Source organism: Rhinatrema bivittatum, chromosome 13, assembly GCF_901001135.1.
Source record: "Rhinatrema bivittatum chromosome 13, aRhiBiv1.1, whole genome shotgun sequence".
Taxonomy (NCBI): domain Eukaryota; kingdom Metazoa; phylum Chordata; class Amphibia; order Gymnophiona; family Rhinatrematidae; genus Rhinatrema; species Rhinatrema bivittatum.
Window position 1 is genome coordinate 8,458,503 of NC_042627.1, and position 18,519 is coordinate 8,477,021.

The 18,519-nt window shown below is 42.6% G+C and overlaps 1 protein-coding gene across 1 annotated transcript in view; it reads left to right on the forward strand.

Moving 5' to 3' along the window:
- The window catches only part of LOC115074660 (182 kDa tankyrase-1-binding protein-like), a 75,635-nt gene extending 57,178 nt beyond the window's left edge, over window positions 1-18,457 (forward strand). Inside the window, exons 7-12 of the mRNA XM_029574321.1 lie at window positions 2,359-2,767; window positions 4,270-4,414; window positions 9,909-10,042; window positions 10,328-10,479; window positions 15,519-15,591; window positions 18,087-18,457. Of these exons, the coding sequence (XP_029430181.1) occupies window positions 2,359-2,767; window positions 4,270-4,414; window positions 9,909-10,042; window positions 10,328-10,479; window positions 15,519-15,582 (904 nt within the window). The 3' untranslated portion in view covers window positions 15,583-15,591; window positions 18,087-18,457. The remainder of the gene's footprint in view (window positions 1-2,358; window positions 2,768-4,269; window positions 4,415-9,908; window positions 10,043-10,327; window positions 10,480-15,518; window positions 15,592-18,086) is intronic.
- The last annotated feature ends 62 nt before the right edge of the window (window positions 18,458-18,519 follow it).

The following is an 18,519-nucleotide window of genomic DNA, read 5'->3' on the forward strand; positions in this document are numbered from 1 at the left end:
CCTGGCTTGGAGAGATGGGTGATGTCATTCCACAAATCATAGCTGATTCATCCTGCTATCTACAGAAAACACTGTTTACTGTAAGCAAACTTGCTGTATCCAGCTAAGTTAGCCAGTTAACAGCATAGTCCTAAGGTTATCTGGCCACATGTGGCCGGATAACTTGCCAATTAATTGGATATATTCAAAAGATATATGGTTAAGTGGCAGCAAAAATGACACACACACACACATTCTTAACCTTTAGGCCAGATTCCTCAGCTCCCACTCCAGAAAATAGTTACAAATAATTGAGGCTGTAGCTCCTGAACCCCTCCCTCCAGCCCCCAATGCAAAAATAATTGAGCAATTGGGACTGGAGCCCTAACATCGGACACCCTTTTCCTTCCCCTTTTTGTCCAGAGATGATCTATTCCTTTCCTCTCCCCACTCACCTGCAGCCTCTATCTCTCATCTGCGACTTGGCCCTCACCCTTCCCGAATCAGCGAAACCCCAGTAGAGATCAAATTGTTGATCCTACGCTTTCAATGTTGCTTTCCGAGCAGCCCTGAAAGTGCCAGAAGCAGGTGAGAGACTACTGCTCCTGGCTGGGGGGGGGGGGCGGGGGGAGGAGTAGATTATCATCTGTTTTCTGGACTAAAAGGGGAAGGAAGGGTGGGGGTTCTAGCTTTGGGGTGCTAGCACTTACTGCCTTTTTTTTAAATTGGGAGCAGGGGGGATGTCGGGTATTACAGCCCCAATTATTTGTAACTATTTTCTGGAGGTGGGAGGGCTGAGGGATCGGGCCTGAAAGCCCATATTTCTTTTGTGTGTGTCTCATTTCTGCTGCCACTTAATCGGATATCGTTTGAATATATCTAGTTAAGTGGCAAGTTTTCTGACCACCTGCAGCCAGGTAACTTTAAAAACTAACTGGTTATATTCAAACATAGCTGGTTAGGATTGAAAGTTACCCAGCTACATACAGCGGATAATTTTAGATGAGTATATTGATCAGGACATTTATCCTGCTGAATATCTAGGACAAGTTGAACTTTTTTTTTTTGTACTTTTATAAATGTTTGTATATTACTGATCAATGTGAATTTTGATATCGTTCTGAATGTCTTGGATCTGAAAAGTTTAATAAAGTAACTTTGTTGGTTAAATCTTATTATATAGTATTAAATCCTTTAAGTAGTTATAACTAATACAGACAAAAAAAAAACATTCTTTGAATTGTCTGTATATAAATGCTAGAAGTCTAATTGATAAGATAGAAGAGTTAGAATACATAGAACTGGATGAAGAGGTAGATATAATTGGCATCTCAGAGACCAGGTGAAAGGAGGATAACCAATGGGATACTGATACCAGGGTACAAATTATACCACAACGATAGGATGGATCAAAGTGGTGGAGGGTTGGCACTATATGTTAAAGAGGGCAGAGAGTCAAACAGTATAAAGTGCTGCAGAAAAGAAAATGCACTGTAGAATCTTTATGGATAGAAATTCCATGTGAGAAGGGGAATAGAATAGCAGTGGGGGTGTACCACCATCCACCTGGTCAGAATGAAAAGACAAGATGATGAAATGCTAACAGAAATAAGGGAAGCTAACACATTTGGCACCACAGTAATATTGGGAGCTTATCATCCAGTCAAGATATGCAGATAAAATGCTTCAGAAATGTATTTATTTATTACACAGTAAACAAAGCTAGGATCAAGAAGACAAAACTCTACCATTGAAAGGGGTAGCAAGGAGATGATGATGACCCTGTATCAGTAAAAAGTTTTGTATTGAGCTGTCATTTTTTTAAAGTACTTTTTCCCCTGCAGTTTCCCTGTCCCTCTGGGAGCAGATTTGCCACATTCTCACCAATTGCCTCACATACACTGGATCTCATTGGCTTATGTTGGCTGTGATGTCACAAATGAAATTGCAGAGACCTGCATAAGCCAATCTTAAATCTTCTATGTGATGTAATATGTATAAAATGAATTTTTAAAGCAATCCAGGTAGGAATATGTCTGTTTTATTTATTTGTTTTCAGGACTTTATTTACATCTCTAGAGTTGGATTGTAATGATGCAAGAAATCCGTCTCTGATCAATCAGATGTGGCTGCTGTCACAGTGCTTAATGATATCATAAAGGGTTATCTAGAGTTACAGAAAATGAAAGCTTATAGAGAGGGTGACATTAGAGGGCTAATCAAGCATCCTTGGAAATAAAATGGCCTTGCACATGGTACAAACAAATATAGATGTAGAGTTTATTCTCATTTTTTACCACATATATATAATATAAATCATGCAAAAATGGTTTAAAAAAGCATTAATTTCAGTTAATGATTCCCAATTTTTTTCTTCAGACACAGTAAGAGTGAAGAATTGCCTGGGTCCCCAAACTACAGTTCACACAGTTTGGTGGAAAAACTCTTAGGAAGTGATCTCTCTAAACGGTCCAGCAGAAATGAGAGTCTGCCGCCTGTTGAGCGGACCCAAGTGGAAGAGACAAAAGAACAGATGGACTCTGACCAGCCGTATGCAGCACCCAAGGAAGATAACCTGGAATCAGACAGCTGTACTGACCACCTGCAGCCGGACTCCAAGATAAAAGCTGATTATTCAGCCAAAAGAGATGAAACAGATCTAGAATTGCTCCAGGAGGCAGAAAGGTCTACTCAGGGAGAGTCGCTTCAGGCAGAGAGTCGAACCCTTCCCGAGCCTGAGGAAATGGAAGAAGAAAAGTCCCCGGAAATAGACTTCTCTTTCTTGGGGGTCAGTAAAGACTGGTCAGTGTTTAACAAGCATTGCAAGTGTCCTCCAGCCTTGTCACTGTAGTACGTACTCTCAGATGCCTGCATGCAGTAATGTCTAACTCAATCATGAAGTAATAGCAACAATTTCTAGAGTACTATCAACTCATCAGTTATAGTACAACCAGCTCCTGACTGACTCATGCTAAGGTCTCAGTACCTGTACCCTAACTCAGTCATGGTACTATTTATCATCTATCATCATTACTAACCTAGAATTCCTCCAAATACCAGGTCTCACAATGACAAAGGTGCATGGGTATTGGACTCCCTAAGCGAACCTTCAGCCATGCTCCTTCTCTCCCCGCCCCAAGCTAGAGGATAAGTGCTGGCTCTGACCGCAACTACCAATGTATCTACTGTGAAATGTTAAGTTCTGAGTGTACCAGATAGCCTAACACACATCGAGGATCACCTCACCTAGCAACACCAAAACTCAAAACATCATTACAGACCTGGTACGCATCACTGTCAAACACAACTGCAAAGGCAACACCAGATCCTTGCTGAACATACAAGATATATTCACCAATCTCACCACCATGTTCATGCTTCCCATCACACTAGCAATCAGCATCTGACACATCCCACTTCTTTCCTTCCAGTCTGTCACCAGGACAGGGAAAATAATTCCAACACGTTCACCCAGAAACAATGATCACCACATCAGCTCCAACTGACAACAAACACTTTATATATATATATACATATACACACACACACACACACACACACCTTTACAAATGACCCATTCCCAAACCTACACCTCCACCAAGTTCCACATTAATTTTCTTCTTCCTGAAATCAGTTTTGATAGGCTTTTCCCTCTAGTACTTAATAATATCAAAATAAAATAACTCATCATAAAACCAAAACACACAAATAAATCCCAGCAAACAGGCAAAGCACATAAAACATAGTTCAGTAACGTGGTATAGAAAAGTCGTCAGTGGCTCTGCCACGTCACTTTTTTCTTTGATAGTGGCAGCTCCGTCACAGCATCCCCTGCACTCTTCCCCCCCACCATCTGCCCAGTGTCTCCATCTCTCCTTCTCCCCCCTCCTCAGTAACAGCATCCTCTCTCCCTGTCCCCAGAATACAGCTCCCTCTCTCTTGCCCACCACCACAACATCATCTCCCTCTTTCTGTACCTTTCTGTACATTGACAGCACCATTTTAAAATAAGGACTTCCACAGATAAGGTAACACGTCTCTAGAGGAAGGTGCTCCTTTCACCCCCTCCCCACCCCCAACTGCTTGCCTTGTTTTGAGGCCTTGGACAGCACTCGGCACTAGAAAATGGTTGAACCAGTGCAGCATGGGTACCACTCTCTCTGACCTTTCACAGTGCTGCCCCCAAATTGTGCTACTCTAGGCAGTGCTTGGTGTGGCCCTCAGGACACGACACCCTTTTCCAAAATGGTTTATATTTGTATTCTTTCTTCTGGGTTTTTCTTCCTGAAGGGCACCGACATGCTGGACTCCACTGCCTGCAGAAGCCGAGCATCTCTTAACCGTAAGCGAGGACACCGAGCACCTGTTATCCGCCCGGGAGCAACTTTGAACCTGAACTTCACGGAATCTGATGGCATGTTTCAGGATTCAACTGGTGAGAAAAAACATAGTAACGAAGGCAGATAAAGACCAGATGGTCCATCCAGCCTGCCCAGCAATTTGCCTATGGTAGTAACTGCCATTCCGTGCAGGTTACCCCCATGTTTTCTGTTAAGGGTAGTAACTGCCATTCCGTGCAGGTTACCCCCATGTTTTCTGTTAAGGGTAGTAACTGCCATTCCGTGCAGGTTACCCCCATGTTTTCTGTTAAGGGTAGTAACTGCCATTCCGTGCAGGTTACCCCCATGTTTTCTGTTAAGGGTAGTAACTGCCGCTCTGTGCAGATTACCCCCATGTGTTCTGTTAAGGGTAGTAACTGCCGCTCTGTGCAGGTTACCCCCATGCTTTACAGTACGGAAACCCTCCTTCTTTCGACATTTGACACTATCTTTCATGGCTTTGACACGGACACTGATTATATCCTTGTACTACTAGACATTTCTGTGGCCTTTGACACCATAGACCATCAAATCCTCAAAGGTCTACAATCAATCAGCATTTCAGACACGGTACTTAATTGGTTCACCTCTTTTATATCGAACTGACCTCAGCAACTAAATGTTGGTCACTCCCACTCTGACTGGTACTCAATTGCATCCGGTGTTCCTCAAGGCTCTGCGTAATCTGCTGTTCTCTTTAACATTTACCTAATCCCCTTATGCCAGCTTCTTGAAGGACTTGAAGTTAAAATGAATATCATCAACATATATTTTAAGTTTTTCATCCCATACAATCAATATGTTAGCTTTTGTTTTTTTATGTATCTACTGCATCAAAACATGGCTTTCTTATAATCAATTGAAATTAAATACCACTAAGACATAAATACTACATCTCTCCACAATCCCTTTATTGTCTTGCCGCCCTCCAAGCCATCTATTCTTCGACAACTGCTCCATCCCAACCTCTTCTAAGGCCTGCTACCTTGGAGTATTACTTGATTCAGAATTATCCATGACTCACCATGACTTTCCTCTGTAGTAAAAAAAAAAAAACAAAAAACCTCTTTTTACAAAATTTGTCTCTTAAAAAAACCTTAAACCTGTTTTATTCTACAATGATTTTTGGCTAATTCTTCAAACTTTGGTTTTTTTCTGGCTTCAACTACTGCAATGGTCTATTTCTTGGCCTTCCTGTCTCCTCTCTCAGTCCTTTACCGTTAGCTCAAAATGCAGTTGTCTGTATCCTTTCTGGACAAAAAGTAATGATCACATTTCTCCTGGTCTTTTCTTGTTGGCTTTCCATCTCTCTACGTATCCAACACAAAGTTCTTTGTCTTACACATAATTTAATTCATAACCCCTCAGCTGTTTGGCAGTGCAGCCTCTTCTGACTCTACCAACCCTCACAACAATTATGATCCTCTAATAATAAATGTTTACTTGAGGTACCAACTGTTCGTCTGGCAAGCTTAGACCTCACAAGACACCCAGCCTTCTCTTTTGCAGGTCCTTTACTGTGGAACTCCCTTCCTGACAACCTTAGATCATTATATCCACCTCAAAAGAATTTAAGAAACCGTTAAAAACTCAGTATTTACCCTTGCATATAAATAACCTTTTCATCCACTTCTCTTTTCCTTCACCTCTTTCCCTTCCTTCCTTTGACTTATTCTGCCTTTAAATGTACTATCCATGGTTTTTAGCTTGGGGGTTTTTTTTGTGTGTTTTATTATGTAAGTTTAGTTTTATTATGTACATTTAATTGTCAACCGCTTAGGTCTACCCAAATTCAATAAGCGATATAGCAAAGGTTTTAAATAAATAGACCAGTTAGCTATCCACTCCTCCGCTTTGGCGCCCACTCCCAAACTTCTCATTTTATTCACGAACCTTTTATGTGGGACCGTATCAAAAGCTTTGCTGAAATCCAAGTAAATCACATTGAGCGCTCTTCCTTGTTTCAGTTCTCTAGTCACCCAATTTAAAAAAAGTCAATCAGATTTGTCTGGCAGGACCTTCTCCTGGTGAATCCATGCTGCCTCTTCTGACTGTAGATAGTTCACTCTCCTTTCCTTCAGCAGGGTCTCCATTAATTTTCCCACCAAAGAGGTGAGGCTAACTTGCCTGAGGTTTCCGGCCTTCTCTCTGCTCCCATTCATGTGACGTGGGACCACAAACGCTTTTCTCCAAACCTGCGGCCCCACTCCCATTTCCAGAGATCTACTGAACAGCTCTTTCAGCGGACCTGCCAGCACCTCTCTGAGCTCCCTCAGTATCCTGGGATGAACCTTATCTGGTCCCAGAGCCTTGTCCACTTTCAGGATTCCTAGCTCTTCCCAGACCTTCTCTTCTGGAAACGGAGTTGCATCTACTCCACTCCCACCCATGGTCTTGTTAATCAAAAGCGTTCTTTCTCCAGGTTCTTCTTTAATGAACACCGAACTGAAATATTTGTTTAATATTTCTGTTATTTCTTCATCTTTCTCCAGACATTGCTTCCCATCACCTTTCAGTTTCACTTTACCTCTTCAGGCCTCCCTTCTTTCTCTGATATATCTGAAAAATGTTTTGTTACTTCTTGTGCAATCCTTTCTTCCACTTGACCTTTTGCTTTTCCTGATTTCTTTCTTCGTCTCCCTCAGTTTCACCCAGTATTCTTCCCTGTGTTCCATTTTTTGGGATCCTTTATACTTCCTGAACGCTGTTCATTTTGCCTTTATTTTTTCAGCCACCTCCTTTGAGGACCGGATCGGTTTCTTTATCCTCTTACTGTTGTTTATGTTCTAACATGGATTTGTTGCCTCTGTAATTGCTTCTTTTAATTTGACCCACTGTTGTTTCACCTCGTTTTCTCCCTCTTTTAGTCGTCTTCCTCCAGGAGCTTCCCCATTTCGACATCCACAACCTTTAATTAAATCTGTGATTTTTGGTGGCAAAACCATTTCATCATATTTTTTATGAAGTTCTGGGAAGGAAGGGCATAATGTGTATCTGAAAACAAGCTGGGTTTGTTATTCATTATTTAAAAACAGGGCTTGTTGCAGAAAACCTTGGAATGGGATGATCAGGGTTTCCTTTCCTTGTATATGAACATATTATAAAATGTGTGAACATAGGGACTCTCTTCCTGGTACACTGATGCATCACTGCAGTATTCGTACACATTCATATCAGTAGCTAATCTGCCTATGTACAGGAGTTAACGTATTTAAGATTACCTCCATGTCATGATTTGTGATTTTTCAAAATCCCATCCTATGCAAAAGTAGGAGAGCAATTTAGCAGAGTGCGGTTGGAAAGATATTTTGTAGTTCAGAACTTGGTTGGCACCTTCTAATGACATAGTTAGTGACTTCATTTGGAGCCTTGCTATGTGCCAATGAAACTGCAATTACTGACTTTGCTTCAGAAAATCCAGGTATAGTGTAGTCTAGCACCGAGAAAAGAAAAGCACAATTAACAATGTGATTGTCATGAGTTGACCAGGAAATCTAGATATTCTTGAGATAGTGGAATCCAGCTAAGTCCGCTGCCAATTCCTATCAATCCAGATTAAATACTTGATGAAAAATGACCTCCTGCCCCAAAACGTTGATGAAACTTAGTTTCCTACCTCTCTTACATCTCCTGATAATAATACGATGGAGCAGTTATGATGTTGTGTAGTTGTGGGTATGTCTTGTAACTTTGTGCTTCTCTCCCATCATTGTAACTTTCATCTTGGCTTGATTTTATTTTTATCCTCTGGTTACACACATCCAAGCTGAGATATTCAAGTGCAAGTTAGTTTTGAGGTTCTCATCCTCATAGTCTGTGGTTACTGAGATGAAGTTCAGTATACACGATCACTGGTGTGTGTTTGGCTTTGATTCCATCCCTCTCTTATTTATTTATTGAAAATGTATATACCGCAATTCATAAATTCTAAGCGGTTAACAGAAAAACATTCACGATATCCATTATACATAAAATAAAACAAACCACTCAGACCAACAAAAATGCTCTCCTCCTTATGTAGTATAATTATCCACTCGTATCACACTAGACCGCCACAATACCGTAACTTAACCAGAAAGTGATCTGAAATCATGAGGCCTCCCAGCCACAAAGGCCATTTTGGAGGAGACTAATTTTCTTTGTATTATTTGATCATGAACTACTTGGAAAGGCCTGAGAAAACAGAAAAGTCTTTAAGATGTTCCTGCATTTCAAAAGGAAAAATTCTTCCTTTAAGCTTTGGGGTAGGGCATTCCATAATTCAGAGCCCTGAAGCTCTCCCATAAACCTTGACGAGCTTCCCTCATGTGGTCTCTTAGTACCACTGTTTCAGTGGCGATAGAGAGTTATTTATTCTGTGAGGATAATTTCCTGGTGCCAGCTCTAGCATGCAAAAGCTTTAGTGGTCAGATCCACTAGGGTTATGAGGATTCCTGTGTATATTTCCTTCCTTATAGTTCCAGATAACTTTACTGCCTGATAAGGTTTGCACATGTTGCCAAAGTAGTACATTGTGATGTCAGTATTCAAAAGCCATTTAGACAGATAACGTAAAGGTATCCATTAAATGGCAAGTTTAGCATATTTAGCCCCTTATCCGGCTAAAATCTCGCCGGAAAAAAAGAGGCATTTCAGGGGCGTAACTGGGAGGAGCTACTTATCCGGCTAAGGCCTAGATTAATCAAATTGCTATAAATTTTGCATGAACAACACCCGCGATAAGGTCATGGCGAGGATAATTTTTGAGTTACCGCACTGCGCGTTAAATTTATTGTGCCCTACAAAGAAGAGAGAGAGAGAGACTCTTTTTATAAGGCTCTCATAGTAGTCAGCTATTTATAGCACTATAGGAGGGTCATCTAGAAACTCGAGGTGAGGTTTTGGTGGTGGACTAGGGTTTGGGGGCCAGTTTTACATGCACAGTCAGACGTATGAACAGCACAGTACGCATCAGTGAAAATTGGATGTGATTTGAAATGAGAAAAGATACACACAGATGAGATTTCTCCAATATTCTCTCGCCCTAACTTGATGCATCTCCACCCGGGTAATATCAAGCTAGGGCATTAAAAACGTTGCGATAATGTGCATTATGCTATCGCGCGCTGCGTGAATGCCCCTCATTTTCATAAACTCCTCCCCTTTGAATACATTTTAAACATTTGCATTCACATCCTGCGATGCGATAAGTAATGCATGCGTTATCGTGGGTGTTATAACACCATAACGCACTTTGATGAATGACCCAGTAAGTTAGCTGGCTAGGTAGCGACATTCAAACCTGCTGGCTAGCTTATCCAGCTAATTTTATACATAATCCATATTCAGCGGCACAGATGCACTGCTGAATATCCTGGCTGTTAGCCAGAGACGTCTTATCTGGTTAAAATAAAAGGGAACACATTTACTAAATGGTGATGGTAACAAAATGATAAACTTACTGGGAATAGAGAGAACAAGGATAATTCACAGGTTTTATTGATGCTCCGCACTGGACCTTGCCTCCGATGCCCTGTTTTATTTGTGGGGTTTTGCTTCATTTTGCCTTAGAACCTAAACCCGTAAAACCAGAGTCAACCGATGAGGAAGTGGAAGAGCCTGAGAGCAGACGAGTGAAAAAGTCCCCCGCGTCCCACGCCATGAAGCTTGGCCTCTTCTCGGGCTTTAACCCGTTAGCCCTGAAGGTACTGTGCAGGGATCCAGTTCTTCCTAGATCTGAGGAGGGGGCCATCTCTGACACTTGAAAGGGAGTAACTTATGGGAGGATCTCAGTGAGAGGTTAGAATGAAGTGGGGCAAGAGGGGAAGAAGAGCGGTGGTTGTGATGGCAATGGGAGAGAGAGTGGAGACCAGAGAAGTTGATGGCGGTGATGGGAGGAGAGTGGAAGTGGGGAGGAGGGTTGGATTGTTGTGAGGCCAGGAGTAAGCTTTCAAGATCTCAGACTAGGGCTCTGAATTATTTTCTCCTAGGCCAAGCTTAAACAGCGAAAATCAGTGGAGGAGGGTGAGCAGGTTGAATCCAAGTCACAAAAAGAGAACCTGTTTCAACGCTCCAAATCGTGCAAAGTGCCTGGATCTGGGAAGCCACTGGTGTTACCACCAAAGCCAGAAAAAAGCGCTGGGTATGCTTCTGCGTGCACTGCAAAGACAAACCATATATTGTATGTTGTTATGTGTTTAAAAGGATATGGTTGCATGCACATGGAAGAGAGGATTGGGGGAGGGGGTGTAGTATGTGCTCTGCAGGGGAGAGGTTTGTCTACGAGAGATGAGGGGTGCTTGTATGTGTTTGTGTCTGTCTCTTTATACAGGAGACCAGCTGTGACTGCAGCCATTGGACAAAACGTATTTGTTGGACTTCAGACTATTGAGGCAACAAGCCCATACCTAGTGTCTCACAAGATAAACTAAATTTTAATAAGAATGACGTTTCCTGCTAGCCACTGCTGCTTGCTGCAAGCCAAGAGAAATAAAATGTATTCCTTCTTGGCCTATATGAGCAGTCGAGATGTGTGGGCTCAGCAGATGGAAGACGGAGAACTCTTCATACTGACATTATCTTCGCTGTATAGTCTGGTGTAGTAGCAGGAGAGGAAATCAGTAGTTCTCTGCCTCCAGCAGATGGTGGTCAGGCTGGTGTAGCAGGGTGCAGAAGACATGCCTCAAGGGTGATGGCTCCTGTAGGACTGTTTTCTCCCTGGATTAGGGGCAGGAACAAGTCTAACAAATCAAGGGACAATAGTCAGGTTGTCTGCTTCTCCTCCCTCCCCCCAGTAAACCCAGTTTCTTTGGAAGACTGGTAGAAGGACAGCAGCTTTAGGAGTGGGACACTTGCTCCGGCCTTGAATTGGGTCCAGCAAGAGAGAGAGAAAAAAGTGCTGGCTGCTAAGATGCCTTGATCGGGGGAGATTGTCATGTCCCCTTGCCCCTCTCCCCACCCAATGCAAGGCGCGTGGTGAAGATGGGAAAAAAGCCCGAAAGGGTAGCAGATGCAGCAGTTGGCACCAAAGCAGCATTGCCGGCTCATTTTGCAAAGTCTGTGATGGAATGGAGGAACTGGCAACTGAGTCGATGCAGCTGTTGGCAGACTGACATAGGAAGGAGGTGCTGGGGACTCGAGGTGGGCCGGCTGAACAAGCGGGAGTTTGAGCTACGCCAGCAGAAGCCCATGCAGGAACTGCGGGGAAGGGCATGGAAGGACAGTGGCCCACTTCTGCCAGTCTGCTGCAGCTTCCTCTCTGTTCCAAGTCGATTCCCATCCCTTGGCAGGACCTCACAGCATGGCAGAGCAGGAACAAATGAAGAGTAGGACAGCCAATCATGGGCAGCAGAATCGGGGGGGCCTGTGTGACCATGGAATCCCGGGCTTTCTGTTTATTACAGGATTCAGCCTCAGAGTCCCCACATGAAAAAGGAAGTAGGATCTTTCCCAGTAAGATCCCTGTCCTCTTACAGCAGACACAGTGGCTTCAGAGAACAATGGAAGGAAACCTTAGAGTCCTTGGAAGGAACAGAGGAGGGAGAGCTGACCCCGTCTTTGGGTGAGAAGTCAATGGAAATTCTTTAGAATAGATGAGCTGGGAGCCCTCATTTCTAGAGTCAGTCCTTGAAGCTGTTGGGGGACCAGTGAAAGCAACCAACCCAGCTAGATGATCTGATTTTATTAGAAACCAAGAGACCCCTGAAGGCCTTCCCGTTACACTCAGCTATTCAGATGATTGGAGCAGAATGGGAAACATCAGATGCATTCTTGAAAATTAGGAAGGCAATGGGGATGTTCTACCTGATCCAGCAGCCAGAGAGAGACCACCTCTTTCAGATGCCGAGGGTGGATGCTCTGGTGGCTGCATTCACTTGAGCGACAACTGCTTCAGCAGAAGGAAGCTCAGTATTGCAGGAGCGGAAGATTGAGGCCCTTTTAAAGAAGGCAGTTAAGCTCTGGAATTCATTGTCAGAGGTTGTGGTTAAGGCTGCTAGTGTAGCTGGGTTTAAAAAAGGGTTGGATAGGTTCCTGGAGGAGAAGTCCATAAACTGCTATTAATCAATTGGGAATAGCCACAGATTGTTGCTGGCACTAGTAGCATTGGATTTATTTAATGTTTGGGTACTTGCCAGGTTCTTATGGCCTGGATTGGCCACTGTTGGAGACAGGATACTGGGCTTGATAGAACCTTGGTATGATCCAGTATGGCATGTTCTTATGAGATGTCATCCCTGTGACCAAAGCACTCATCCTCTGAATTCAGCAAGAACAACTTGAATCAGACAAAGAGCACTCACATGCTCGGTTGTGGGACATGGCAAAGCCAGAGTCCAGGGCAGCTTTTGTGGCAGATATGTTGTATGACCTGATTAGGACATTAGCCAAGCAGGTACCAATGGCAGTGGTGGCTAGAAGATGGCTGTGGTTGAGGAACTGGGCTGCTGACGTAACGTGTTCAAGCAAGCATTAAATGCGATCTTTCAAGGGGTGGCTGCTATTTGGAGAGGAGTTGGAGATATTGGTAAAGGATCTGGGGGAATCAAAGCTCCTGAGATTACAGTTAGGTTCAGAGTGGCCATGAGAAGGATTTCCTCTTGTAGTTGGCTCAGAGAATCAAGGCAATATAGAACAGGAAGACCTTTCAGAAGAGCAGGCTGCCAACAAACTCTCAGCCATTTTGTTGGTACAAAAGAGAGAGCCGGGAAGGGAGCTCTTGGCCTCTGACAGGGCCTAGGAACAGCCAGTGAAGGGGTGCCTCTTCATGCCTTCAGTGGAAAGTTGCTTGAGATTGTTTACGAATTGTGGGACCTAGAGATCAAGCAAGGCTATGCCCTCAAATTGGTCACTCCGATTTCAGACACATTTGTCTTGTCCCCCTGTAGGTCAGCAATTCAGGAGACTGTAGACTGCTTGCTATAGCTAGAAGCAGTATTGATGGTGCTGGAGTCAACAGAAAAAGGTGGTATTCCATCTAAAAAGGTTACTTCATTTCATGAAATATGGGATAGAAGGGGGATGATTAATTTCCCTAGTCTCACAGACACCTTTGGATTAACGGATAGGGATAGATTCCCATATCTTCAACTGCGTCACTTTATTCGGACTGAGAATATAGCGACCAACCTTTCCAAGGGAAAGACGCAACTGGAAATCTGGTGTTCCCAGGCAGACAAGATCAAAGGGGTCATATCCAAAATGTATACCTTTCTTAATAAAGACATCACCCAGAAACCTTTATTTGTGAGGGCCTGGGAGGAAGATCTAGGAACTGAATTGGATGAAGTACAATGGGATATAAGTTTCTTAAATACTAAACGCAGTTCAGTATCAGCCCTACTCATAGAGAATAGGTATAAGGTAATGCTGAGATGGTACTATACTCCGATTCGCTTGTTTCAGGGCTGGAGTCTCCCACATGGATGAGTGTTGGAAAGGCTGTGGTCACGGTGGATCATTCCTTCACATGTGGTGGACCTGTCCAGTATTGGTTCGATTCTGGGGGGGAGGTAGGCAATCTCATAAAGCAAATCCTTCAGATGGAGGTGCAGATTACATCTGAAATTGCTTTATTAAACACCCCGATCGGGGGGGGTTTCGACAGACTGGGATTTTACTCAATCAGATAGTACTAGCCGCAAGATGCGTTATTGCAGTCCGATGGAAACAAGTACACCAAGCTGGACAAGATGTGTGAACTGTATAAACTAACTGCCAGGAAACATCACATGTAGCTAAGTTTAACTCCGTATGGTCTCCCTCCCAGAAGTGGAGGCAAACCTTGTTATCGCCATCTCTAACCGTCGTTTAGATGCTGTATTTAATATCCAACGTTGTATCTGGACATGTGACCATATACCCGCTCATGATTGAACGATTACATTTCCTATGGGGTGGTTGAGCCGACCGGAAGATTCAGGACTCATTGGAGATCATCCGAACATGGTTACATTGCTATAAGGATATATACATATCCATGCACATTTACTGTACACATGTTTGAACATACTGTAATGTACACTATCTATTATGTTTGACTTCAGTAATGTATTAATGTATTGTTCTATTATTGGACACTAATAAAATACCATTTACAAAAAAAAAAACTTTCTCTTTTATTTATTTATTTCTTTTTTTAAACCTTACCTGAGCTCAGTGCTTAGCGGCTGAGTACAGAGATGATCTTCAGCTGCAGGGAGAGAGGGCATCTGCCATTACCGCCACTCTCCGCCTCCTGCACCCACTGCCTTTCAGCTGAACTAGCAGCTAAGTCCATGCCGGAAAACCCAGCTACCGGACCAAGGCAAACCTCTGAAGGACCACAGAAATCATCTCAGGAATTCTCAACTCAGGGAGGGACCTTTAGGTATCACTGCAGGAGATCGGGGCTTTCTTTTCCTGAATTTAGAATTTCAAATTTCTCCTTCCAAAAAGCTCAAAGCAATCCCCATAGGAAGATGCACTTCCACCATCTGCTGGAGACTGAGAATACTGGCAGGCTGGGGTCACTGCAGGGCTATAAATGCTGTGACGTCAGCTTGCTCCGTCTCCATCTGCTGGCAGGGGAGCATAAACCCACTGGTCCTGAGTCCATCTATCTACACGCTAGGAAATGTAAGGTTGTGCAAGAGGCTAATGACAACCTTTCCTGCTACACTAGATTATATAGTGAAGATGACATCAGTATGAAGAGTTCTAAAACCTAATTGTCCTGACTGGTCTATCAGAACGCAAGGAAAGGAAATTAACAGGCCTGCCTAAATTTTACCTTTTTATCATAAATCTGTGCATCACCTCCCTTCTTCCTCTTCCCCTCACCTCTGCATGCTTTTTTTTCCCCTCCCTGTCTCCTATTAGGTCTCTTACTTGCTCCCTCTTTTCTAAGCTGTGCTGTAGTGTCTGGAGAAGGAGGAGTTGTAACAGACAGTCATACTGATGAAAGCTTCATGGACTCAGCAGAGGGACCATAGTTGCAGGCAGCTTTGCATGATCGGTGTGAAAGGGCTTCCAGAGACTTAGACACCAATGGCCAGCCCTAAAAGAAAACATTGAACTGCGGCTCTGGGTGTCCCGGTGCTGTGTTCGTGTGATTGAGGCTCATTTGTGTATGTTTGTATTACTGAGATTGCTGCATTTGCTTACTGCTTCCTCTGATTTCTAGATTTCTTTCTTGCCCTGTAGGTCTGAAAGTTCCTCTCCGCAGTGGCTAAAAGCATTAAAGATAAAAAAGAAGTCAACAAAGTGAAACGTCCAGGTGAGATTTTAAATTCATCGAGAAGGAAGAAGTTCAAATGACAGAAAATGTAAATGCACTGTGAGATTTATTGAGCAAGACCACGAGGGAATGAAAAGGTACCAGCTTGAATGACTTAAAAATGCACCCCCTCTCTTGCTTGGGAAGATGATGGCCGATGTAGCCTTGTACTGGGAAGGCCTCTTACTGCAGCTACACGTGTTCTGCTTTATAAGCCACACGGCCGTACTTAGACCTGGATCACAAATAAGTCAAGAAGTAAAAAAAATTCAAACAAATCTAATGTTCTTGTATTTCTCATTAATTCATCATAACCATAGTCGGCGCCTCTCCTTTTTTCAGGCTGATGGGGCATTGACTGGTTCGGCTTGGTGTCCGTGGAGAAAATACTTACTGCAAATAGTTGTAAATGGTTGCGAGTGCTGAGAAACTGAAAGGCAAATTACTGAAATGAATCTGACCCAAAAAAGAATATTCCAAATATGTATGCAGGGGTCATAATGAAAAAATTATGACCCAATATAAAAAAATCTTTTTTGAAGAACAGCAAAAAAAGAACTCATAAAAGTGGAAAACGAATGTTCATAAATATGCTGATAAAACAGTACCCAATGAACGTGTGCATATTTGTGGGATTGTTTTTGATTAATCATAGATATGCACACTTTTTTATTTGGTGCCATGTGAAGTTGTACCTTTTTCTATTTTTATTAGGTTTTCTTTTGTTTGTTTTCCAAAAAATGTTTTGGGGGTTTTTTTATATTTATTTTAAATTTTGGACCCTTACTTTTCTATCTAGAACACTGATGCATATGGATTCCAGCCAGGGCATTTATGAACATGAATAGGAGAGCAAAGTACTGTGCTGAATTAGGATTTGCTGAGGCAGTATGACACAAACAAGAGTAAATAAAATGTCCTAAAGCAGCATTGCCTCCTCTGTATGCAAATGTAATTTGCCTTAAATAAGAGATAGTTTTGTTTCCCCCTTCAGAAGAAAATGTGCGTTAAGTTAGTCAGCAGAATGTTCTGAATGATCCGATTGAGATGTCAGCCACCTAGAAAGCTGTTTGTAACGCTGGTACTACCTGGTACTTACTTTATTAATGTATTACTTACGTCAATAAAATCATCTTCAGCCCTGATTAATTTGGCCTCTCAACTTGCACAGTATATGGCCGGTCCTTCAAGAATTATTGACTGAAAGTTTAATGGTTCCTCTCTCCAATTCCATGACTCATGCTGCAGGCACAATGAGGCGCTGCTTTAAAAGCCCCTCATGTTACCCCCCATCAGGGTAAGAACATAAGATGTGCCATACTGAGTCAGACCAATGGTCTACAAGCCCAGTATCCCATCTCCAACAGTGACCAATCCAAGTCACAAGTACCTGGCAAATACCCAAATATTTAATAGATTTCAAGCTATTATTGCTTATTAATTAATAGGTGATGGATTTTTCTCTAGGCACTTATCCAAACTTTTTTTTAAACCCAGTTACACTAACTGCCAAACTGAACAGCCCTAACTTCCATAGCCTTTCGACATAGGGCAGCCGTTCCATGCCCTTTATCATTTTGGTTGCCCTTCTCTGCTCATCAGTTCCTGAACCAATTGCTCCATAAAGCTATCATTTATTCCATCCAGGAACGTTATCTCTCTAGCGTGACCCGATGATACATTTACCCAGTCAATATTGGTGTAATTGAAGTCTCCCATTATTACTGCACTACCAATTTGGTTAGCTTCCCTAATTTCTCTTAGCATTTCACTGTCCATCTCACCATCTTGACCAGGTGGACGGTAGTATACCCCTATCACTATAGTCTTCCCTGACACACAAGGGATTTCTACCCATAAAGATTTGATTGTACATTTAGTCTCATGCAGGATCTTTATCCTGTTGGACTCTATGCCATCCCAGACATAAAGTGCTTCCCTGCCACCAAGATGCTCCTCTCTGTCGTTGCGATACAATTTTACCCCGGTATAGCACTGTCCCATTGGTTATCCTCTTTCCACCATGTCTCTGAGATGCCAATTAAGTCAATGTCATCATTCACTGCTTTACATTCTAATTCTCCCATCTTACTTCTTAGACTTCTGGCATTGGCATACAAACATTTCAAAGGTGGTGAGGTAGCTGAAGGAAAGGATCGTGGGACTGCAGAACATCTGGTTCTGCTGAGGGAGATTTTTGGTCCCTGTTTTAAAGTTTTGTAAGAAGCAAATGCAAAGCTTTTGAACCAGTATGACAGCTCTTGCTGCTTCTCTGTTCCTCTGCATGTGCACCACTTTGCACAATTGCTGGTACTTTTCTGATGCATGCAAGCAATGTCTTGAGCATTGATCAGCTGGATAAGTAATCGCTGAAAGTATTTCCACAGCAGCACCCAAGCATTTGTAGGTATACAGATGTGCCGATTTGTGTAATGCGCAGGAACAGGTGTGAAACTTGCTGGAAATGACTGAAATGGAAACTTTTTCTCTTTCAGATTCTCTTTTGGCTGTGATGGCTTCAGGACCCTTCCTGTGGGGCTAAAACCTTGTTATTTTTTAATGAGCATATATTGTGGATGCTGGGTCTTGTTCTAAGGATCAGTCGAAAGGCACCTTTCTAGAATTATGCACTTTGTACTTTAAAAAAAAAAAAAAATCACCCCTTTTCTGTCAGGTTTTTAAAAAAAAAATTACATTCCTTTTTTATACAAATATAATTTTTTAAAATCTATATTATTTGTAAAGGATAAAAAAATTACTTAATTCTGCTTCAGTGGTGGGGAAACGAACTTCAGAATTTAATCCTGTGGGTGTCAGATTTTTTTGTGAAGTATGAGATTTACTTGAAATAAAGTGATTAAAATAGCATGTGGTCAGTTTTGTGACTACGGAAAATAAAGCGGGGTTGCCTTCTTCTGTGATGGCAAA